General features: G+C 42.4%; 1 protein-coding gene across 3 annotated transcripts; it reads left to right on the top strand.

Annotated features, from left to right (window-relative positions):
- Positions 1–822: 822 nt before the first annotated feature.
- Positions 823–24,600, top strand: LOC143429792 (uncharacterized). Of its 3 annotated transcripts, none has more exons than XR_013102569.1 (14): positions 823–1,764; positions 20,098–20,332; positions 21,189–21,355; positions 21,486–21,680; positions 21,770–21,882; positions 22,011–22,177; positions 22,262–22,417; positions 22,496–22,563; positions 22,704–22,784; positions 22,864–23,025; positions 23,100–23,297; positions 23,472–23,576; positions 23,713–24,062; positions 24,190–24,600. XR_013102569.1 is itself a non-coding variant. In XM_076905585.1 (13 exons), the coding sequence occupies exons 1-13, from the start codon at positions 1,707–1,709 to the stop codon at positions 23,835–23,837; spliced, it is 1,830 nt and encodes a 609-aa protein (XP_076761700.1). In that variant the 5' UTR covers positions 823–1,706; the 3' UTR covers positions 23,838–24,600. The 3 variants fall into 3 exon arrangements, 1 of the variants encoding a protein (XP_076761700.1); XR_013102568.1 differs by having other exon boundaries at positions 23,713–24,068; XM_076905585.1 differs by having other exon boundaries at positions 23,713–24,600.
- Positions 24,601–25,930: the final 1,330 nt, after the last annotated feature.

The following is a 25,930-nucleotide window of genomic DNA, read 5'->3' as shown; positions in this document are numbered from 1 at the left end:
AAAATATCATCTTGTGAAAGTACAAGGGAAAATTTCTAAGTCTTTAGAAGTAATAGTAACGCAAAAGATTATTTTTTAAGTCCTTTTAAAAGTAACTCATTGGCATAACAATGTTCAATATTTATACAACTAAACAAGTAACGCACAAAAATAAATACTCGTGCTGATTGGCGAAAAAGCAGATTCTGTTTATTTTTCCGGTGTTATCGCGATAAGACATCGTTTTCGATTCGGATATAATTGACGCGTCGACCGCACGCGCGCTCAGCTAGGTACGGTGGGGATAAAGGAAGTGAGGATATACCGGATTCGAGGCTGGTGGAAAGTAGGGACAGAATCAAGCTAGCCGCGTGTGTGCAAATACTTTACTTGAAACAATTGAAGACTAAACGCAATGCTGTGATGCAAGACTTAAAATAATTAGTGCTCTCAGTCGAGTTCAGAACAGAATACTTTAAGTCGTCGTGCAAAATGACAAAAGAACATGCTTGTGCAGTACTTCATAATGCTCAACAATTATTTATGCGTTTCACTTATACACAGTGAATTTGTTTATATTAATATCTCCATCTACTACTCGGAATGGTTGAAAGATTTGGTTGAATGTTGCGACACATGGCATTACGCCTAGTGCCTAGATTAAAAACGCATTCGAAGTGCAGTTCGTTTCTGTAGTTCGAAAAGTTTTTGATAGAATCTACGGGTAAAAATGAAGAGTACAGGTGTAAATCAAAAGAAACTTGAAATTAGATCAGACCCATTGCTAATCGAATGCCTCTGCAGCAGACCGGTGGTGTGTATTCATAGCAGGGGGAAGATGGTGCGCGGAACCAAGAAGCTGTGGTGGGGATAACTAAATTCACGTAGAGGGGAGACGGCGCACGCACACCTATGTGACCACGGAATTCGGAAGAGCGGCAACTTCAGTGGCATTCGTTTGCGAACCGCGGTACGGTACAGATCGCGGAGTCGTTTCGTGCTCGGTCTGAACGGGAATTTCAACCCCTGGTCTCGCGGTATTACAGTTTCTGACACATCGGGAATCGAGTGGCTCGTGGTACGCAATCGTCCGCTGTTATCTTGCAGGACAAAAGATGCTCGATTAGTCGTGGCTAAAGGATGAAAATAGACCGGCAGATTTTCCCCTGACATAAAAGATTTTCTTGCGGCCGACTATCGATTGTGATCGAGTCGATCGTCCTCGAATAGCTTCTAAGACGAAGTAGACGAGCTTCTAAGACGGGCTAGAATATCAAACGGTATTTCATCGTGTTCTTCCTCGGCAAAACTCGTGGAAAGTGCTGCACGCTCCGGTTCACGGTGCGCTATTCAGAGGGACGGAACAAGAGAGATGGTATAAGGGAGGAAGAAAGAGAAGAGTCACGTTTGCCGAAGAAAGGCGTGCTCACGAACGAGCTTTTACGGTCTCATCTTTTCGTTGATGCACCCTGATTCCCTTCGATGAATTTACATGCACATGTATATTCCTTTCTCGTCTTGATGAATGAAATTCATTGCTTTGTCCATAATTGACGCAAACGTTAGTTGCGTCGTGCCGACAATTTGATGAATATCGCGTGAATTTTGTTTGATCGCTTATCGATACGTCGCGGTTAATATCGAACATCTAATCTCGAAGATCGAAAGCAAGTGAGTTCAAGTGGAGCCTGAATAGATCGAAAACGGAGAACGGAAGCATTCTAAAAATGGGACTTAAAGGAATGTTCGTTTTGTTCCTCATCGCGAGTGCAGTCTACAATCAAAGTGAGTACCTTTTTTTCTGTTGATTCAAGTTGTAATGTATTGCACGATATGAGTAATCAAAGTATCGTTCTACGAAATCACTGCAATTTTAAACCTTTGCGGTTCAAAAAATATTTTCTCCATATCCGAAAGAAATGTTTAACCAATATTTTGCTACTAGAGATTGAGATCCATTCTAGATTCTATTCGTACCAGGCAACTCTTTCAGTTTTATTTTATGATACAGCCGCGTTTCTTGCCATTGATCAAACAGGTATTATTCATAGCGCATTATCATAATACTCGGAACGTTCTTTTTATTCTTCTTGCGAAGTCATTGATTTTATTCTACACATTTTTATCGTACAATATAAATTATTACCGCATGCATAACTTGCATAGGTTTAAGATTTTCTCTGTGCGAGTCAATCTATCTTTCTATTCCATTAAATTTTTTTTCTTTTTTCAAATGTTTCTTTAAAAAACGATACTTTGTGATTACTCTCTTCCGATGTTTAGACTTTATAAATTTGATTAGACCGATGCTTTACGCGAATTACATGCATCTTACGCAGTAGTATTATTCATTGCAATGGAATTCGAGATGTATGTCTCACAGATATGTTGACCTGAACCACGGTCATTTTTAGCGTTAGTCCATGACACCAAAGTGTCGGTCTAACTCCGTGAATTTTTATACAAATTTACAACTTTTTCCCATTGAGAGTTACTATTTTCACCATTTTTATTATATGTACTGTTTTTACAATTTTTATCACGCATAACATTTTTGTCACTTTAATCTGATTTGTAGAAGCGAACGGCAAAACGCTCAGCTTCGATTTCGCCTCTAATGAATCCCGTCTCGTAGCCCTTTAGAGAGCCTGATGTTCCCAACACCGACAAAGATCAGTGTCCGAGATAATTGACAGCAAACTCAATTCCAAGCTCGCCCTTTTTTCCACTGCTTTCACCCGTCAATCCATCTTTTCGAATTCTTGAGTCTGCACAGTAGCCCACACTTATATACCTGAAGCAACCCCTTTGAGAGACGCGGAAGACGCGCGTTCAGTTGGACGTTCCCAGATGATCCATTCTAAGCCCCGTCTAGGCTCATCCTGGCGTCCACTTTCGAATTGTATCATTCAGGATGTTTCTCTGTAGAATGCAAAGCTTTACAAATCGACCAGTTTTTATGAATCATCTCTTAAGACGCGTATCTTTCTCGTGTAGATGTCTCGTATCTATGTATCTTGGGGTGGTTTTAAACATCTTGTAGCATTGGAGAGCAGAAATTCCATGCGAACGCGCGGTAGGGAGTTTCCGTCAGTGGTGTAATTACCACCTTGAAGACGATCGCGTTTTCTTGTTGGTCCTCTCGTTTCACCCCGTGGTTCACACAAGCCATCATCGACTGGCACCAAAAGAACGAGTCACCTTGGCCGACATGCTCGATCTTTACGCGGTGCGCTTCGAGATTAGAGGAGACCGAAACGAGCCGCGTTGCGGTCGCTCTTGGAATAAGAAACATTTTTTCTTGGCCCCTTTTAATGGTCCCCGGCTAGCCCCTTTTTTGTCCTACCCTCGCGAGAGGTGTAAACGAACAGACGGATAAAAAAGGAAGGCATCTCGTTTTGTTCCTGTGAAATGACTAAGAGGAAAAGAAACTGGCGTAATCTTCGTCCAAATACGAATATAGTTAAAGGGTTATCATTCTGTGGCACCTGCTCTGCGATCAGACGTATTCGTCGCGAGAAATCGTGACCATTAATCACGATCGTCGAATGCGTCACGATATCTGAAAAAAAAAGAAAAGAGAGTAATTCCCAACGTCTTCGAGCGATTCTACTAGTACTTGAGTAACAGCAGGAGGAAAGGGAAGTCATCCATCATCGCTTTGGTGACAGCCACGCTATCAAAATCACCGCGATACGTATATATATATACCTTCTCGCGGAGTTTCCCTTGTAATGAGGAACAAAAGCGCAGGCGTAGAGCCATTAGGATCTTTTCCAGGGCGAAAAGAGCGTTATGCTCATTAGAGGAGAGAATAGACTCGCGTGTTTCTTTACGTCTTACTAAATTTTCTTGCAACAGTTCTTCGTCGTTGTACTATGAAACTTTATCGGTACCGTTGTTACGTCAGTGTCCCTTTCGGGCGGAAATGAAATTCTTCAAATTATTTGAAGAAAATTTCCTCGTTAGCTTGAGGTCGTTTAAAATATGTGAATTCTGCAAGTAAATGGAACCAAACACTGATTTTCCTAATCTGTAAATGTGAGGCTTGTTTCGAAATTTTTCTTTTATTTTTTTTTTGAGCATGTAAAAGATTCACGATCGTTTCCGGAAACGTCCCCCGCACCTTGACGCATACCGATTACGTCCGTATTAGGCTCTCTTCATTCACCTCGATCGTGTGGCGAAAGTGGCATCAACGATAACGATCTACCTGTTGTTTCGAGGATAGCGTGCGTTAAAGGGCAGATGCGCCATGAGCCTGTTCTCGAATCGATTGATCTACGCACGAACGTGATTGCTGTACGCTTACATAAACGGTGTCCAGTAAATCGCAACACGTGAAATAAAGTCGAAAATAATGTTTCTTGACCGCTCGTCCGGTACGTATAAAAGAAAATGATTTCACTTTTAATCCTCGATTAAAATTTGAGTTGCATTATTTTCCATGTGTCGAAATTTGAATCTGAAATTGTTAATCTTTTAGAGCCGAACCGGGGGAAGTATAATAGAAGATCGTAAAGCTTTTCTATCGGTACTGTACCCGTCAATTCATCGCGTCGATTACACTGGTGTGCACGTGGGCCGTATACTTTATGAAACACGCTTCACTAGGGCTCGAAAATTGTACACGGGACCCCCTCGTAATTCATAAGAAATGTTAAATTTAGGGACATCGTGGGAGGCCGGATTATGATTCCCCTTTTAGGATCCACGTATCCCTAAGTGTTCTCCTGCGAAGGGCTCCAGATCGTATCGCGAATCTTTCTCAGACAGATGGCCCTTGAAATACTGAAAGGAAGGTCGCGCAGAAGGTCTTTCCTTCCTCGTAATAGTATTGTAATTAATTCATCCTACATAATAACAGCGATACTAACTCGCTATACATATGTATTTTAGAATTACGTTGCGTATGATTCACTATCTCTTGGGTTAACTGTTAAAGTTGATTCATAATTAATCGCGCATTCCGATCATTTGCAAGAAATGGATTTTTCGATTCCACGTTTGGGAGAATCGCGAATAAAGTTTTCTACAAATTGGTGAAAAATACGATAAAAACATTTATTATAAATGTTTATAAAATATTTGATTAATGAAAGTGTTGTTAGTTGCGGGAGATGTTAGTTAAAAAGTTTGAAAAATGAGAGGAATAAATTTGTCGAAAATTCGATGAAAATAAAGTCGGCTGGAAAAGCACAAAGGCGGAATTCATTCCTAAGTGAGTCAGTTAGGTAACGCAATTAAGTATGTACGATGCAATTCTGCATGGAAACTGAGAAACCTGGCGGAATAAGCGGTATTGCGTTTTATAATAGCGGAACGTTGTAGGTGGCTGTCTGAAGGATAATATTCGTGGCGAGATTGTCTGCGAACTATCGAAGTATAATATTGCAATGGTGTGTAGGCAGAAAATAATTGATATGCAAATGTGTCTTTCAGGCTGGATACCATCGACGATGTAACGTTACGGGTTAATATGATCAGCGAGTAGGTTCGTTCGTTCTGCCACGCTACTTCAAATTCTGTTTCTATTGTTTCACGGGTAGTTTTTCTGCTTAACGATCTTTCAATAATTCCGTTCAATTATTAATAAAAATCTTGCTCATGTTTCATTCATAACTGAGATTACCTTAAAACAGAATTTGTATTAATCTCCTTTTCCACAAGACTCAACAAACTTCTCACCTAGTATAATTCCTGATTACGGTCTTCTTTGCACCCTGTTTCACTACCCCACCAAATTACCTTGCATTGTACTACCATAGTTCAGCATGTAGATACACTGAATTGTCATCACAATGCATGATTCCTAATACCACCACCTCACCAAACCACCTTACATTACTCCACTATACTTTCGGAATATCGTTCGCCACTACTCCAACAAATCACCACGTGATTATTCCGACGTACTTCCATCACTGGTGCACAGAGGCGCATTGAATCATCAACAAAAAGCGTGTCAGGGTACGATACCAGTTCGAGACCGCCTCTCGATTTCCAAAGATCGTCTCATTGTTCGCCAGGGCAACGGTGGTGGTGGGTCGCTCGGTTTCTTTGTCTCTCTGCGTTCATTCAATGGCTTCAGCGTTTCGCGTCCGATACGAAGCCAAGCCACGCTCCGCACCAGGTTGTTTCCCACAGTTCGTACCTAAGGATCGTTCCGTTTTGCCGCGCAAATGTTCGATCGCACGGAAAATAACGAGCGACATCGAGGAAGACGCGGCGTTTCTTCGAAACCGCAGCGATGCTCTCTCGTGTTGAGCAGAGTTCCCTTCTTTTTTTTCGTCTCTTTTCCCTTCTCGCCCGCTGTGAAATCGATTTCGCCGTAGAACGAGATACCGTGCACCCCTTCGGACGGATCGAGACGAATGGGCAGCGCTTCTTGTTTCCCTGTTCCGCGGGAAGTGTTGGAATTTATCCCTTTTTCTTGCTCTCAATGGGAGGAAATTAAGGGACTTGATTTCTTTTTGAAATCGTGACTTTCCGAGCTCCGTATAGTGTGCGATGGACAGAAAGATGTTGGTGTTTCAAATACTATAATATTGCCAGAGAACAATATTAGCTTTGCAACAGTAGCTCAATGAAGGAGCAAGAATTGCAATATTGGACTTGGTTATTTCAGCAAAGTGAACTGTGTAATTTCGATTTCAGGGGTAAGGAAGTATGGTCAGACAGTTAAAACTTCTTTAGGATACCATTTTAATAGAATATTATACTATTTCTGCAAATATTCTAGTATGAATTTAATTACTTAATACTCCACTGATATAAGCAAGTCTTCCACCCTTACTTTATGCCCAGACTTCATGAAAATTGGAGGAATCTTGGGTTTTGTTCTGCTAGATTATGCTAGATTAGATTCTAGCAGGGGGATTGCACCAAAAGGACTATCCTCTATACCCAACCAACCCCTGCAAGTTTCGAGTGTCATTTTGTAACACGAATCTATGCCCTCTGTTTAAAAGGGGTGCATGTGCGTATCGACCAGTTAGGGTGATGTAATACTTCAAAACGACAGGTGTTTCGAATAAATTACTGAATGATTTAGTATATTTTGGGATCTTAGGGGTGAAGTTTGAAGACCAAACGTATCAATTTTCAAACGAAAGAACAAATTCCGACGAAGAATGGAACAGAAATTCTTCAGCAATCCATGCACGCGATTGTCGCGTTTTTTCCACGAACAGAATGTCCCTTGATTAAGAAGGCCCAAGAGAAGGCCAGGTGTCCTCTGGTTCGCGTGTCACGCGTTTTCGTCATCCCTTTCCTTCTTCGACCGTCGGAAGGATAGAATGTCCGTGACGCGGGTGCGGAAGTGGACGGTTGTACGAGTCGGAAGTAGGTGGCGGAACTTGTGGCAGATGTTTCCATTAGGAATATCGCGGAATTCTTCAGCTCCTTTTACGCGACATGTCTCAGACGCGCCTTTTTATTCTAGAGGAGCCCAGGAACCAGCTTCATCACCCTCTTTCCTTTTTGTTCTTTCCTTCTTCTTCTTCTTCCTACCCTCCTCTGATATAGTTGAAAGCTGTTTCTCAAGCAGCTTGCAAATTCAATTGTGCCCTCTATTTTTTGTAGTGAAGTCCTTTTTTTGTTGAGCCATGCAAGATGCAAATTTCTTTATTGTTTCTTGAATAAGTTTTTGTGAGATGTGAAAGGGGTGGGTCGAGGAGAGCTTGTTCTTGTGAATCGAGAGTTCTGACTTGCTTATAATTAGGTAAATTAGTATTTTGAAGGAGATTGTCGAGGGATCGTACTTGTCTTCTATCTAAAGCTCAAGCAATCAACATTAAAAATTTGTTTCTTAACTTTATGAATAGTTCGAAGGCATAATCTTCGTCGTTGCCTGGTATTTTTCTTTTTTTGCCTCTTCGTTAGTTCGATGATCGCTTCTTCAGCCATGAAAACGATAGAACTTTATCATCGTCGTGGAATTGAGCACGAGCCATAACGCATCGAAGAAGCAAGAATCGTATTATATTGTACGCGTATCTGTTTATCCCGTGCACCCTCTTTAATGACGCAGGTACACGCAATGCAAACGCTGAAAAGTTCGGCACGAGCTACTGGTGAGAGACTGGTTTTCATGGCTGACGATTCCGGACAATGCACAAGCGTAACGTGCATGCGAACTTACGCACGGGATGTATTATGAACATAAGTGGCCGCGTACTTGCAATCTTCCTTTGGCAACCTCTGAATGCGTGCTGCTTTCGTAGCCACGTTATGTATGCTCTTTGTAACATGTGGACGATGGCACGATGAGATTAAATTTCAGTAGGTTTCTCAATTATTTTCTTTCCCGCACTTGCGTTTCCCAACAATGTCTGCTTCTATTTGCACGCGTAAGCGGAGGAACAGTTTTTACAAATCTCGATACACTTTCTGCATTGGACGCGCGCTAGAAATTAGTCGCCAGGGTAAAGTGACCCCACGTGAAACCTTAAAAACCAGTCGAGACCCCCGGCAGACCAAAAGCATGACCCGCAGGCTGGATAGATATTACAATAAATGGTACACCGAGCAAAGTTCGTACCACTAAGGGTCTTCTTCGCGTCTGACCAATGGAGCGTGTGTATTTCAGCCGTGGGTCGCAAAGAGACACGAAATGATTGAATTAGAGTAGGTTTACGGGAAACAAGTAAGTCACTTCGCGTTAAACAGAAGAGTGAACATCGAGCTGCAGTTATTTTTCGTCGTTATTTTCCTCAGACTATCTTAATTTTTTATTACTCGTGTTAATATCGCGGGTACGTTAGTTAACTTGCTCGGTTACCACAATGTCTATATTACTTAATCCCTAATCTGGTTCGATCGTGGACGCATTTACATTTTCCCATATTCCCGTGCCACCATAACGATTCAGTCTCACGCGTTTAATTAACGATATACAAAACGCACGGAAACCTTCCCTGCAAAAAGTGTACAAAGTTACAAGCATCATTAGTCAACACTCGTAGCCCAACAATGACACCAGACGAACCCAATACTTTGCGAACGCCATCGCGAGCCGAAATTCCCATTATCCTACGCCCGAGGAATCCGAAAATTACCGTTGATGATAGACCGTAGGACGACGGAGCGAAAAAGAGCGGAGGTCCGTCCCTAGAAAAATGCGAAGAATAGGGTCCTTTTCGGTCACGCGAATTATTCCTTTCGTGCGCGAGTGACAAGTGTTTCCTTTTTGTGCTTATCGTTATGCTCGAAAGTATGCGCAGGCAGATAATGCGAGGACCTCACACGCGATGTGTTAGAATTGGGGACCAAAATGGCAGAGATGCCAGATGTTCGAGCTAATCCTAATTAGCTTGCAAATCATACAATTTGGAAGCAAAATTCTTCCCCCTTCGTGTTATTAAAGATTCCTTCTAGGAAACTGAAGGGGTTGCACTGAAGGGGTTTACTGTACTCTCAGAACTGTACAGAAACTATGAAGCCCGATATTAGCAACGTTATACTAAGACTCCTCTAAGTTTCAGTCTGTACTCTCACTGCATCGTGTCACACGAGGAGTTCTCTCATTTTTCGGTGTATCTTCACGCTTCCGTGTGATGCGAAGGCTCTTGCGTCGACGATTCAGTCAAGGTACCGTCTCGTGGGCAGGTTCCCATAATTTCGAGACAACAATCTGAATGTACCGTATTGTATACGGTGCCTACCCGCAATTTCCAGACCGTGGTCCCAATTCGCGGCATTAAACCGTCAACGAAGACGCGCTCGTCAAGCCCAGCCTATCTCTTAACCTAGCCCAGCCTATCTCTTAACCTAGCCGTGGCATCCGCGGATTACAAGAGGCTTCCGGTCTACTCGCGATGGTCATTGTTGCACTGGGCAACGAGTGTGACGACCCGACAGCCTCGATCCGTTCTTTCCAGACGCCTCTCCTACTCCCACCGTGCGATTACTCTTTCTAAAACGTAATTTCATCGCTTCGAACGAGGCCACGTCCTATTCTGCCGCTTCTCGGTTCGTTTTTCTTTTTCCTCTCTTTTTTTTTTCCTTTATCCTCTTCAAACACCTATGAGTAATCGACTCGGAGGCCGATGTCGAGGAGGTTCAACAGGGCGCGGCACCTGCTCTCGCCTCCCCTGTCCCCCTTTATCCCGGTCGCCGCGCCATTCTGGTCTCACGGGACGAGATTTACTTTCGTTTGCACGCATTCAAACGATCTCTCACGGGCGATCGATATAATTTTCAGGTCAATGCGTTCGGCTCCGTGTCCGCGGACGGCCGGATCGTGATCTCGTTAGACTGTGAGATCCCCTTGGTATTTCCTCCACCCGCCGTGGTCGAACCCGGCGCGAAATGAAAGTCACTCGTGGAATGCTCGCCCCGTGTTTGCTCTTCTGACTCAGCTGGGATTTAGTTGGTAATTTCTCTTTTAACGATCGTTTCCGCGGGAGATTAGTCATCCGGTGCCAAGTTCCTCCGTAACAAATTCAGGTTGCACCGTAAATGGAAATTCGATGTTGACTAATAACATCGCGGTTAGGTCATCGTTTATTTTCGGATTTTAAAACAATACCGATTGTATCGTAGTTACGTTGACGCTTGGTTCAGAGTTTCCACTGGCAAACATTGCTGTTCAGAAAAGATTCTGCGATAGAACGAGAACTTAACGTTAGTCGATCCCCCCAAAAAATACATTCTTAATAGCAAATAATCAAAATTCTGAAAAGAGAAAGGTGTTAACGAGGATGCAACATCCTGGAGACTTACGAGAAAGCATCTTTTGCGCAAGTACTTCAAAGGGAGCCGATAGAATTATTGCGAGGTGTTCAATTTCCGAGAAGTTAGTCTGACTTGATAAGATAGCGCCGGTTAAGCCAGAAACAAACGGCCACGGTAAACTTTTGCCAACTACTGTACATTGTGACAATGGAAACGAAACGAATCGTACGGAAGCGAGTAACTAACGTTCGTCGTCAGCTCCGGGAGCAAGAATCCTATCTCTTTCTCTCTCCTTCGTTCGCGGATACCTCGTGTGCGTCCTACGGAACAGCTAACCACCACCCTGTGTGCATTATAGTACACTGGAACGTAGTTCACAGCCCTTTCGAACAGTTAGACGCGTGGTATTACAGAGGGAAGATCGGTGTGCGTGCACGCAACTCACGTGTCGGCAGGGAGGAAACGGGGGAGTGGGATCTAGGAAGAGACGCGAGCCTTGTGGATCACGTTCCTTCATGCTTCAGGTCCTCCGGAGAATTCTTTTATTTTCGCACCTTCCGCGCGGAAATTTGTATATAATTGAAATATTGAACGCGAGGAAGAAACCTATATTGTATAAAAAACAGATTCGAACAGTGCTTCTCGACTGTTATTGGTACAGAGATGCATTATTTAATTAATTCCATATTAAGGCTCGATTTTTATAGGGTCGTTTCATCCCTGAATTAAAAATTTCTCTGATGTACAAATCGTTTATATAGCTTCAATTTTTTATTTCGCTGAACGCTCATTAAGTATGATCATGCGATTTTCACATAGTTTGCAAGTACGTGAATAGTTCAACGACCTCCAGACGCAAGGTCGTTCAACGGATGTGTCCTTTTTTTTGCGTGAGAATCTGCCGCATATTTTGACGCGGCTGATTTTAATAGACGATTGTGTCTATCGAGGTTTGCGGTCCCAATTAACGTGTCTAAATATAACTAAGCAGTGGTTAAGTAATCGCAGCCGTGAACTGCATCGTTAAGGCTGGTATTAAAGAGCGCCTAGTACGGGGAACACTTTGGAAGTCGGTGCTGACAGGCAGGAAACAGTGTTGCAGATGTCCATTAACATTCCAGGGGGATCTATCTCGTTTAATGCGAATCGTGTCGCAATTAAGCACTCTATTTTTTTATTCAATCGCGCCAATTAGACGAATCTCGTTTCATCGTTGTTTCGTCCACATTTTAATACGAGCTTACTCTGATAGGAAATTAAAAATAAATTTCTATTACCTCAATGCATCTTTAAATTCTAAATTTTGACAAGAGCGTAACAATTGATGTTCACCTGATATTCATGCAATAAAAAGATATTTCTACATGGCATCTGGGTACACCTTGAAACGTGTCGCCGAACGAAGATTCCACTTATGGGGTACGGATTCTGCCACTAAACCGTGGGCGTTGCATTCTATTGTATCGAGGCGATATTCCTCTGTGCATAGCCGATTATTCATAAGGGAACACGACAACGGTACAACGGGGAAAAAACGCGATAGAATGAGAGATTAGTTATGATACTTTGCGTTAGCGCCGGGACGCATTTGTACCTGGTGAATCTGGGTTTTCGAGCATTCAAGACAGACTTCAAAAATGAAAAAAAGGATTATTTCTCCTGATGTAAGCATTTCAAACTTGTGAAACTGTGAACGAATTTAAAAATGGCAAAAAAGTACACGATACTCCATTAACGTCCTCGCCCTCCTCCATATGGCTCATCTCGTGGTTCGAATCATATCGATGACTGCAACGTGCCCAACTTAGAGCCTCTCCTCGAACATATGTCGCGAATGGAACAGCCGGATATTCTTTTGCACCGAATTGCCGCATTTTCGATGCTTCTTTCCTTTTCGTACGCGCGGGCTTCCATCGTCGTCGACTTTTTCTACCGTCCCTGTGGTGTGGTTCTGCTCGAAGACGGTCAGATGGTTCGTACGACCATCTACCATGGTGACAAGCAGGTGCGACCGTGTGTCACGTCATTTCGGCGACGCACTCCGGGACACATGGACTTTAGTGTCCTGTAGCCTGCTTCCTGCACCACTTTCTCATTTTCCGCGTGGTCGATTGGACGCGCAACTCCTGCGAGCCTTGCTACATCGCGAGAGGTTTATAACAACTTTGTTTCGATCGAACAATGTTACTTGATGAGAGAGCGTGAAAAAATGTACCTTGGTGCATCCGCAGGCAACGAAAGGTGTAATCGAAAGTCTTTTATATGGTAATTATCGCGTTATCGTACAATATGTGATCCTGCGTTGGGTTCATTATGGCTGTATGTAAATACCAATGTTCCCTCTATCGTGCAATCTTCATCGTACGAAGATTAATGCGTAGTAACGCGGTGTCGTAAAATTTCATGCTGGGTGGTCCTGGATGCGAACTGGACGAGGGCTTCAGGTCTGTTATTATGCCGAAATAAATTTAGGTTTGCCACTACGACCAGCAGAGTAGAATACTTGTGATTGTAGGGTTAATTGTATATTGAAATTTGATTCACTTTTTTTTTCTCTGGCTTACAGTTGATCGTCGAAATTTAAGATCGACAAGACGATACAGTGGACTGTTCGAGCGTTTTTTTTCGAACGTTCAGCGAACCCTTCATCACCATCGGCCGGTTTTATATTTAGACGTTTCACTTCTCGCCAGTCTGTCTTTTCGACGATGCTCATTCTTATTTCCGTGCGTGTTCCCTTTGATCGGAACGGAAACACGCAGAAACGCTTCTGTTTGGGATCGTATAAGAATCGTAAAGAACTCGGCCTGTTAATAAGCTTCGCGTGCAATCGCATCCCGTGTTTCACGCGGGATTTAAAAGGTCTTCGCTCCGTGCCTCGACGGACTCGAGCGTTGCAAAAGAAAAGCTACTGAGATCTTGTAATCCGCCATAAAATTTGAAGTATTTGCTAGGAATTTTCCCAATTTAATGCCAGAACACTTTTGTAGTCCTTGAAACTATAATATCCCCCAAGGTTGTTCGCTTCGATTCTATTTTAGACGCGATCCAAGAAAAAAACTTATTTCCTATGCTGAAGGCTGCCTATGAGGTAAAGATTTTTCATAGGGGATGATATATGAGGGAATTCTGGAATTCTCAGAAAAGATATCGATGGATAGAGTATAATTCTCGAGATGGCCTCGAGATGTTAATTCGTTTCGAGTGAACTACGTGCCATTGTTACCATATTACAGCAGTCGCTACCGTGGCGTTAATTAGCGTACAATTGAAAGATACCCAAGGATCGATATTTCTGAGCAATCCGTTCAATAATGTAAAACGATGTTATCTCGGACTCGTTCGAACGCATTCCTGGTAGTTCGTTAACGAGACCACGGCTGCCAGGGAAGTACTACCAATGAGAGAAGGAAGGCGAAAGTACTCTTCCTTACTACAGGAACGCACATCCTGCCCACGGGGTTTCTAATATTAAACCATTTATACGGCACACCTGCATTCTTGCTGACATATAAAAGTATCGCTTAATCATTTCAGGTGCAAAGAATAGTTCAATCACTTTGACCAAAATTAACAGATTAATTCGAAACATAAAAAAGAGCTCGCGTGCAACTATAACTTTTCAATGCCTTTTATGTATTTATAATTACTGGATATCGATCCTCTTTCGATTCACCGCGACATTAAAAAAAAAAAAAGAAGAAAAGAAACAGAATAGCATTCGCATGAATTATTCCAAAGGGGTTTATCAGGGGGCTTGTTAAGCTGTTAAAAGGAAGTCACTGCGAAGTAATAAGATTCACAGAAAAATGTTAGAACAATCGTTCATTCATTAGCAGTGAGAGATTGTTGAACGTGTACGAAGACACGATTTCCTGCAGTAGTGCATGTACCACTGGACAAGTATTTATAGTTTTCGACTTCTCGTCTGGCCGCTGCGCGACCGGAAACCGGCCGATTATATTTAGAAAAAGACTTGACTGAACGTAGAATAACAATTCTGCTCGCGTTTGCGGGGAGAATCGGCATTGCATAGCAGCCTCCCTCTACCGCGCGTTCGAACACACCTCTTCATCAACGATTCCACGCGTCGCCAATGAAAAACTATGATTTCGATGCGTCGATAGTGGACGAGCAATTATTTCATAGAATCGCTTCAATGGACTTTGATATCGACCAAAGGTTATTGCCCGTCCGAAGCTATGCGCTCAATCGTCGACTGTAACTTCTCGAACATTCATTCGATCACTCTTACAATCACCTTTGCATAGAGAATAAAAACTAAATGTAACTTACAAAATCCTCGTTCATTTCTAACTTGTATATTCAGATTTTTAATTACCGCGTTTCTTAGGTTCTTTCGATCTGCATATTTTCAATCCTCAATTCCTTCATCGTGCAATTTTCAAATTTCTTCCTTCCAATCTCGAATTCCCAGGCCAGTTTCATTTCCTGCGATCGCGTAAAAAAATAATGCAAACCGCTGCGGCAGCATTCAATTACCGATGTTCCACGTTCCAGCAGAAACGCGCGTCTGTTAATGAAAACTAAGAGTAAAATACAGTTATTAAAAAGGAAAAACAGAAGAAATGCGAGCTCGAGACTAGACTTAACCACGAAAGGGAAAGCATCGGCTAGAATTAGGTATCACCCGGCGGTGGTATGGTATTAAGGATGATGAGGCGACCGTTAACTATCTGGCTGCCGGGCCAGATGGTGTACAAGGCTGGTCTGATCCTGCCTCGGAGGAGAGGCCGCGTCAGGATCGGTGCAAGGTCACTTTTTGCAAGCGCGTTGACCTCGAAAAAGCCGGGAACAGCGGTGGCTGAAGATGGACCACCGGATGTGGATCATTGGCGATTTTCTTGGTACATCAGCCCAGACGTTTATTGCGCGATTAAAATCTTTTAACGGCCGACGAACGAGCCTGAGATACCCGACTCATTCAGACCTGAAGGGAAAAACGGCAGACCCTTCCTCGAGGACGAGCTTCCGGCGTAACTTCTTTCGGATTCCTTTCGAGGAAGTAGAAAGTTTTATCCGTGATTTATTAGTTTAATATCGTCGATAAAATCGACGTGGATGTTTTCGAGGGTGCAGGTACCAAACGTCTTCCTTCACGAGGGTTTAAACTTAAGGAAATGTTCGTACTGCTAACAGAGTTAACGTTTTAGAAACGAAAGATTCAATGAAAGAATCGCTGTCATTCGTGTACGAGCGATATGGTAGAGAAGCTAATTGCGACACGGTCAGTTGATATCCCATTCCGTACGTATGGTGGTTTCTGTTCCAAAGTAGAGACGTGGTTGGCTGTGAATTGTTCCGAGTATCGCGCAAGACTATCTATCCCCGTGGATCTCGCGCGTTGCGGCAAGTTTAGGGGATCGTTCGGCAAAAAGTTTAATTCATTTCGAAAGGCTCGCGGACCGTTTCGACGATCGTTTCGCAAAGGTTTCCGGCGCGCACACGCGTGTTACAATTTGGCGCGTCGGCGGCGTATCCGCGGGAGGAAACGGGAGGCCCCGTTTCTTCTTCGCGATTTTCACCTCGTAAGACCGGCTTCAGAAAGCGTGAAGCACCGGCGCGTTACGCCTCGTTGCTATCGATCGTCTAGTTATCCAATAGATGAAGAGCCTGTTGCGTTTTCCAGCGTCGTGCCATTTTTTCTTTTTTTCTTTTTTACCACCGCTGTGGAATCAATTATTACATACCCTCGCGGTAAAATCGTGCGCGCAGCGTGTAAAAACGCTGATGCATAGTAAACGAATTAAAATTCTTCGCTGCGAGTAAAAAGAGATTACGTACGAGGAGGTATTCATAAAGTCCCGTTTGCATTATAATTGTAAATCCCATATCGTTGGTAACGTTCGTACAAACGAGACGTAAAGTGGCTGATGAATATTAGCGGATTAAAAAGAGGCAACGGTTTGTGAAAGAAGAAATCGCCGGGTAACACATTGATGAACATTAGCTGAAGCAATTAAACAACCTGTTCCAGAGTACTCGAAGGGGAGGTTCCGTCGCATTATCGTGCTATTCTTTCGCAGCAGTCCTTTCTCATTCAGAGGTATGCACACCCGTCGAAAAAGAAAGGAAAAAAAAGGCTGATGAACACAAAAACCAGCAGAGGCAATTATAAAGGAACACGTGACCACGGTAAAACAAGAGTCCCGGCTAATAGCGTGTTTCCGGTTTACGGAGGTAGGCTACGTGGCAACGAGGTAGCGTTAGGTACCCCGCGTGGAAGGTAAAAACCGAGCCCTAATCAAGATCAAAGTCTGGGTAGGACAATCCTGATCATTTCGAGCGATGTTATGGTCGATTAGCGATTCATCTCAGGGAATTCCATCGCGACCAGAGAGATTGAATTCCTTCCAAAAGAATTCGAACGTTAATTTTCGAGGTGATAGTATTCGATATAATCTTCGAGAAGTGACAAATATTGATTTAATCGATAATTTATATTAAATACCAAGTCGATCATGGTAATCGATACAACAGATACACAGAAATTGAGAATAACTTTACTGTATTTTGCAAACGTAAAAAACAGCAAACGTCGACGCCAACGTTCGTCTCATCGGCGATCCGAGAAATAAATACGATATAATTTATAGCGGGCAGCGTGCAAGCAGCTGCACTTGCCGCGCTCATTATCGCTTAGGGGATACCCGTTCCTGGACGGTGTGTCACGCGAGGTGCATCGAACCAGCCGTCTAAAATAAATTCATCGCGCGTTGAGCCAACCGGATCGAAGATTTACAATCCACGGTCAACACCTACGACGAGGAAGACACGCGAGATACACATCCCGCTGACAATTCCTCGGGACTCTCCCACCTGTCCGTGTACCCCATTAAAACGGTCCCAGGGAGTGTTCTCCAACTTCTTCGCGCCCCGTGTCGCTCTCGAGGAACTCCCCAAACGTTGTACCCGACGTTGTTCCCTTAAGAACCTCGCGGACCATTAATCCAATGGGAGCGCCAAGCTACCATTCGCCTCGAGGACGTCCACGAAAGGTAAACAGGAGAGGACCATCGTCCCTTCGACACGCAGCGCAGCTGATCGGTGGGCGAGGCTCGAGCTTAAGACAAACAGAAAGAGATGTGGTCACGACACACGGGGGAAGAGACGAATCCTGCGGGTCGGGGAGGAAAAAGAGACAATGTTGTGGTACGTGTGCGTCCCGGGGACCAAGGAGGGGCGTAATGCCTTAGCAAAGCGGCTTGTTCCTCGCATTCCTTCTCGCGGTGCTTGTCGCGCGTTCTCCTCCGTGCATTATATACGGCTAAACTCGGTGGTCTCAGGTTCCTGAGAACCAAACCCCAGGCGAGAGGACTCATAACGGCCGTTGGTCCCATGCCGTATCCCGGCGCGCCTTCTCTACGAGCTCGCCCAGGCTAAATAGAGTCCAACGTGTGCCCGTCGTCTTTCACCGATTCCCTTTTATTATATTCCTGGCCTACGGAGTGCCGAGCACCTAAGCTGCTCTTTCGTTGTTACGTCACGGTGTCGAGTTACCCACGTTTCACGTTTTCAAGCTACCTTTTACTCGTTCTTTCGGATTCCTCTCCTGGCTGGGTATTGGATACTGCTACCAAGTACCAAGCGATGGTTACTGGGTAGTCGACGTAGCCAGCGTCGAACATCGAACAGTTGGGCTATGGAACAGACTGTGTTAAGCATCGACGATCGAACACGAATGGTGAATGCTAAACGTTGAACAGGATACGTTACCTGGTACTAATTAAAAGTTTAAAGCATATGGACATATAAAATGGTCGATGTAACGTATCGTGTACTATGCACGAAATGGTTAAGCTTCGCGTCTCATTTGTACGCCCAATAGGGTGGATGTGGGATGTGGGTGGATTAAGATAAGTAGCTCTCGCGTTCTAGGGGCGTATGCAAATCGCCACGAGTGGGCTACATAATTCTGAATGACTACGTTTTTTCCCGATACTTCCCGGAGAGTCAAGTTCACAGACAGTCAGATGATTCATCTACACGTGACTCTTACGTTTCACCCAGTTGCGACAGGATTCTCGCGGTATTACACAAAAGCTCTTAATCTCTCAGTTCATCGATCTAAAAGCTATCTGCTGTTTTTAAAAAGGCTCTCTCGATGGAACCAGAAACGTGGAACAATTTTAGGCGCAGCAATCCCAGTGGGCAGGATCTGATAAGTCTCAAGAGTCGCAGCTCACTCAAGGATAAGGAAGGACGTGATTGCTCGTTAAAGCATTGTTCCCTGATGACGATGAGCCAGCGAACTGGCTGAACGAGTGTCCTCTGGCGGGTTTGAAGAAAAATCGATAATGTCGATGGACGCGTGTACCAATCGACGCGAGGGAGTACGGATTGAAGGAAACTGAGTCCCGCGGATAGAAGAGATGCTCGTCAAGAAAGAGTAGAATGAAAGGAGCGATGTGTATTATGTTTCGTTGGCAAGTTTCCCTGGTGGTCCACCTGTCAGCGTAGCACCTGCCTTCGTGACCACTTAATGCCAACGTTAATGACCATCCATGGATCGTTGACTGCGCGACATGTGGGCAGTAACGTGGAATGCGATTTATTCACTGTACTAATATCGCGGGCCTCGATGTTTCCCCCTTGTTTGTCTTTCTTTTTTTCTCTCCAACGATAATTAGCCAGGCGGGACAAGCCAATCGATTCGCCTCCAATTGAGCAATTAACGGGGGACCCGTCGAGCTTTAACGGGTGGTCATTTTTTGCTGGCATCGCGTTGAACTGAGAGAAATTTTGGTGTTCAAATTTTTTAGGTGACCGTGATGTTCTCGCGGAGTTTAATTGGTTCGAGTTATTAGCGGTCGGAAGTGGAATGAAGTAATTAAGAATCGATGACGATCCTGTTCTCTCGCCTAAGAGGCCATTGGCACTGTACGAATCAGTCCTCCGTGATGTGCGTTTAAAGGTCGTTCACATGACCCCTGCCACCTTCCATGGGAATCCCATTTTACGGTTCTGCCAGTTTTCTTCGGCGCATTGATTTGTTCCGTGAAAACAATGGGCCCCGTGAAAGCAAATCGCGTTACCTTCTAAAACGCAGCCGCTATCTCATCTTTATACATTCCAATCGTTCTTCAAACATTCACCGCCGAATATTTATTCCGCGGGCTGGTATCGTGACGTATTTCTACCCACATGGTTACTCCATAGATAATTCGCTTCCACTCTGCATCTCGAGCTATTTACTCAAGAAGCAAATCTCTCATACGTACAATTTAATTAATTAATCTTCCAGCACTCTAATTTTCAATTTCAAATGTAATTAAATTTACCATTAAAAGTGCGACATTACAAGTATCAAAAATTATAAGTCGAATATGCTTAAAATTTAACGTTTATAATCTCAATATTTATTAAGATTAATGTTTCGTCTCGAGCGTTTGGTAAAAAGAAAATGATTTTCATTTACAGATGCGACTGTGATCACAAGCGACGGTCTGCAAGGCTACGACCCCCAGTTCATGGTCGGCTGTTACTTTCCCGCGGAATTCCAGGGTGAATTCGTGGCACAGGTGAGCGGAAAGGAAGTCAGCGACACGAGCAACGAGCCCATTCAATACTCCACCATCAACATCACGTTCAACGCGATCCCTGCGTGGGGCTACTGCTACAGGAGGGTTGGCGATAACGTGTTGCTAATGGGCAGGTGGGTCGAGGTTCAAAAATCACCGAATAATTCGCTCCAACCGCAACTAGTCGCGACTCGCCCCTCTTCAACGATCCTATTCCATCCATTTCCGGTAGCCGTTGACCCTAACGCGATAAAGCTAACCACCGCTCATCCAAATCTATTTCACTACCAGTAGCCATGAATTTGACTCAGTTAATTCGTGTCTTCTAATTATCAAAGTGGAATGCGTTGAAGTAGAATTGAAACAATAGTTCCATCATATTTTTAATAGCTCGAGGATGGTGGAAATGAATTTGGAGAGACGGATTTACATTTGATTTGCAAGTGGACGGGGTTCTATAAAGAGTCGGGTCGCAAACCAAATCCGTAACTAAGTTACGGAGTGCACGCTTACTTAACGCATCCTTAGGGATGCCCCGACGTCTGCAGTGTGTCTGGGATGGAAATAGACCTGGCTCCAGACAGTGCCGGTCGCACTTTCTTCCTTCGCTACTAACGGTGTTCATAACTTGTACACGGGACACGCTTAGAAATGCATATACAATAATTCCAATGATCCAGCCATTTAAAGCCTGTGATACTGAAGTGGAGAGGCGGTACTGCATTCTCTGCTTGGTACCAGTTTCAGTTATCACTGGAGATTGTGCTATCTCTATTTTTAAGGGATTATATTATTCAGTATTCAGTTGGCGATAATTCCAGATTAATAAGACGTTATGTTTTACAATAATTTATATGAATTCTGCTTTTACTTGTTGTTATTGGTTGGCTATCAGTACCACAGAGTTAATGATAAAGTACACTTGCTTCCTGTTCGAAATCCTGCCTAATCGATAAATGAAATTGATAATTGATCTATATTTGTTCTCAGATACGGTGATAGCGACTGCATACGATGCTTCCGGTTGTTAAGGAGATCGCGCAACGTTATAGAGGTGTTCTCGGACGATCTGAACAGTGAACAGACGACCTGTTACACCACGGAGAGTACAGCTTTGGCCTCTTGTGATAAATTGAACTCTACGTCGATCTTGTATCGTGAGTGAAGCAATATTTCCCTCTTCTCTTAAAAGAAATGTTACATTTACTAAGTTTGCGCACGAATATACTGGAAGACACGCTTTAATTTAAATTTAGAAGTATTCTAAAATTGGTTTACGTTGCACAGGTACCAAAGAGATCGGCAATGTTCCTATCAGAAACGAGTATTGCCCAATAACTGGCCAGTTCCATTTCAAATACAGCCTTAATAATGGATCCGAGAACGCCATTGAATGCAACAGCTATTCATCTTCGTTCAGCAACTGCCACGACGGCTCTGTTTTGAGACTACACTTCAATCGTTGCTCCTTTGAGTCTCACAGTAATTTAGCTCATCGTTTTATTTTTTCACCGCTCGCCAACTGAACACGTCGAAGCGTAAAACTAATCCGTCGCCGTTAAATCTTTCAGCGAATCTCACGTTCAATTGCTTGGGCAACTGGCCGGGCCCGAATGGATCTACTTATTTTGCCCTGATGGAAAATTGCGCGAATTGCGACGGCAGGCCACAATACAGATGCGGGGTAAGCCGGGAATAATCGTTCTGGCATCGATACCGATACCAAAAGAACGCACAAGTTATTCTTAAATGTCGAGACGTAAAGACCTCGTTATTGAGCTGCGAGAGCATAAAGTGTTCCGTTCCTTTCAGTTGTTTCACGTTGACAATTTAAAGGGAAAGACGTACATGGCACTCAGCAGCGATTCCAGTTGTACAAAGAATTTAGACAATTCCACTAGTGGATACGAGACACTAGTACTCAGTAAAATTCCCAGCCAAAAAAAGATGCCAACTTATGTGAAGACTCATGTGGCAACGTTCGTATAGATACACGTTTTCTTTTTTTTTCCTGTTGGATTTTTTTATTTAAATGTAACGTGATTTTTTTTAATGAAACGTAGATTTCCGAAATGGGCGCAAGGTCTATGGGAAGAGTCACTTATCGTCAATGGTACAATGACTTTCACCGATCTCAATGGCTATAATAGTTACACGTTCATTACCGTGGACTCGAACGAAGAGACTGGCCGCTATATCGTTTATTCCAAAGATCAATGGTAAGCCGAGATATTGATCAAAGTATTATTCAGAAAGTTCTTTCACACTTACGTCTCTAGAAACAAATGTATTTTCAGTGAACAAGCAGCTTATGTGTGTTTAATGATGAGGCAACGAAGTGAAAACGTTCTAGAATTCACGATAGGTACATTTTCTTTTTTTTTCTTTATATTGATAATTGAAAATGCGAAACTGTTATACATAGAACAGATCAATGAATGGAACGGTTCGTAAATCGTATGAAATTTTTCACAAATATTGATTGAACGATACATTTTCGTACAGGAATGGCACTAAACCCAGTTTATCAACCCTACCTGTGCGATGATGTTAATTTAGATAAGCCAGTTTGGATGACACAAGCGCGTAAGTCGATTAAAGACGTTTATGTAAACTGTAGTATACGGAAAGAAGATCATATTGCACGGGTTATTTACAAAATTAGGTATCGAACGCGTGGTGGAGTCGCCTTGTCCAATTACTGGTCAATATACGGGGATGATAACTGATTTATCGGGAATGTGCGCTGAGTTAAGCAGCAATTGCAACACCCGGGAAATAATGTACTTCAAAGTCAGCGACTGCGAGTCTGGAGAGCTTTATGAAGGTAAAATTGAATAAAATTTACTTCATCTTATTCAAATTTAGAGAATTAAAGATATGTTGATGCATTCATTTCAGAACGGACATACTTATGTCTAGGACAGTGGGAGGAGAAGGGTGTCATGTACACTTACACGATGAGAAACGACACTGGCACCAACGAGTGTTTCGTTGGCTTAATCGTAAACGACGAGGAAATTTATATCAAGGAGGCTGGAGATCATTGCATTAGAAATATTGATCCTAAAAGGGAAGGAATGCGTCTGTATAAGAAGGGTAAGCCTCTGAATTGGTGATCAATAAACCGGCAAAGCCTGTACGGGATTTCGGGAAACGTTAAGCGTATACATCTCATTTGTATTTATAATAACATGAGTTTATGTACAAACATCCACCCTTCTCCGATCTAACGTATAAGTGTATATTTGATAGCTGAATGTATTTAAACAGGTCAGTGTTATGGAAATTCGCCAAGTCCCGCGCCAACGCCGATGAAACCCGTTCCTCATAATCCAATAATGAGAATTGCGACAACTCCGCGATCAAGGGTATCAGGTAAAAATAATACTACAAGTTTCACGTATTGACAATGCGTATAATTCTGTCGTGATACGGATACAAAGACATTAGACAAACATCTTCTAATTCTAATATTTTATAATATTACTAATTAAGTTTCTTCTAATCACAGGTACCACCAGCATATCGGGAAACAATATTCCATCGTTCGCTTCAAGCACGACAGTCGCATCCTACAGTTTCATAATATTCGTAACAGCGAACACGTTTCTGAGAAATATTTATGCGCATGTTTGAACACCAACATCGTCCAATACCGTGATGAGTAACGACTAAAACTAGTGAATGAATACCAATATGGAACATTAAAGGGAAGTACATATTGTTAACTCGAGGCCGAATCCTAAAGAAATTTTTTGATCCTCTCAGGATAAAGCTAAACGATCGATAAAGTGAATAGAATGCACGCGACATGTTTTAAAGAGCGACTATATGATTACAGAATGACCGAATCAGGGAAATGTGAAAGTATTCAAATACTTCTTTTCATCGGACTTAATTCTAATACGAATATTTCACTTATAACGAAGACTATCATATAATTTTACTTTGCATTTCGAGGATATTTTTTGATCGAACATTTTTGTAGATAAACAGATACTTACTGTACGTTACACTTCCACCAAACACTGCCTTGTAAGATACAAATAATAGTAAACTTGGGAACTGTATGTCGCTAGGAGAATCCAAAGAAATTCACGTACAATATCCTCTTCCATATTTGTTCAGTTTTCTATTAAATCGATCCGATAGAGGCGAGCCACTGTTGTTAATTAAAATCAATGAGACTGACTGAACTAACAACGCTGTACAGAATGGTTCACTACATAAGGATTGCTGAAATACGGTGCATGGACTATGAAGATAAGGATCTGCTAGGAGCTGCAATACTTACTTATAGCTCCGGATAGTTTTCCTTATGCGTTATGACATTAAACTTATCAAATGCTTGCAGACACACGCATGATGTGTAACGACTCTGCACATTTGCACAATAATCCATACACCTTATCAGTGGTCCGAATACAATAGAGCGAAATATATATTTTTCTCAAATTTGTACTTAAAGGGACAAAGTTTTTACCATAGCACTTCGATGAGAACCACAAACTTAAAGCAATATGCGAGATAATCAATTTTTATACCCTGTGATCTATCAAAAGAGATTTTTAAGAGCGAACAATAAATTTTATACGATTTTTAATAGCATCGAATATAGAATTGTTGAATGGAATTTAGCATCGATTTTTAGATTTAGCGCGGAACAAGTGTCGTACTTGTACCTATAATATAGGATTTCTTCTTTTAGAACAAATATCGTGTGAAGTGATTTTACACTTTTTTTACAAAATGCTTTTATATACCATTCGTTTTTATATTTATATAGAAATGTATATACGCATATATTTATAAAATTAACTATGTCATAATCTATTAATGTATAGAGTCGACGGAATAGCAGTATTTACAGTGTAGATAGTACTATTCCGCTAATACTGTGTATAGAATTACAATAAGTCCATCAGATGCCAAACTACTAACTCCACTTTTAGCCAGTCTTTCTATTATTTGTTTGTCTGTAGCTGAAAAAGCACATTCTCGATACTTAACGTTTTCTCATCTTGACATCTGAAAGGCTTGTGTGTACATTAAAATGAAAATTTGCTGCAGTGAAATCCTGCGAATGTACATCGACGTGCATTTTTAGTTCTTTCAGAATATTTATTTGTTAGCTCTATTGTGATTAACATTCTACTTATTGCTAATCGGGCAAATAGTTCTTCTGTTAATTGAAAATATTAAAAGAGGTACATCTTGTATAAAAACAATTGTATCGATTATCATCTGAACGTAAATACAAAAGTAAGCAATTTTCAGTCCAATTTATTATCACCAACAAACAACGCGACTGTTAATTACAAGAACATTCAATTCCTCTATCAATCATTCTGCTATTAATTTTCAAAATTCTTCTGTATACAAATGACTTCGCAAAATGGTTAGTTAGTTTCTTTTAAAAGAAATGAAATAACTGAGTTCGAGTCAATTTTTGCGTACACGTGTTTATTTTTCCAAAAAAATTACAAATCTGAGAACGGCACAACTATTATGACTAACAGCGCCATCTCTTGAAATAACACGCAAACTAAGTTTAGAGTAAACGTTAAGAGATGGCGCCACTAGTTCTCGAGAGTTTACTTCACTGTCGGTAACGATGTGCGAACAGTTTGAGCACTTTTCACAGAGATGGCGCCACCAGTCCTCGAGAGTTTACTTCACTGTCGATAACGATGTGCGAACAGTTTGAGCACTTTTCACAGATATGGCGC

The sequence above is a fragment of the Xylocopa sonorina genome, chromosome 12, assembly GCF_050948175.1.
Source record: "Xylocopa sonorina isolate GNS202 chromosome 12, iyXylSono1_principal, whole genome shotgun sequence".
In the NCBI taxonomy this organism is placed as follows: Eukaryota; Metazoa; Arthropoda; class Insecta; order Hymenoptera; family Apidae; genus Xylocopa; species Xylocopa sonorina.
This window is presented reverse-complemented; position numbering and strand designations above follow the sequence as displayed.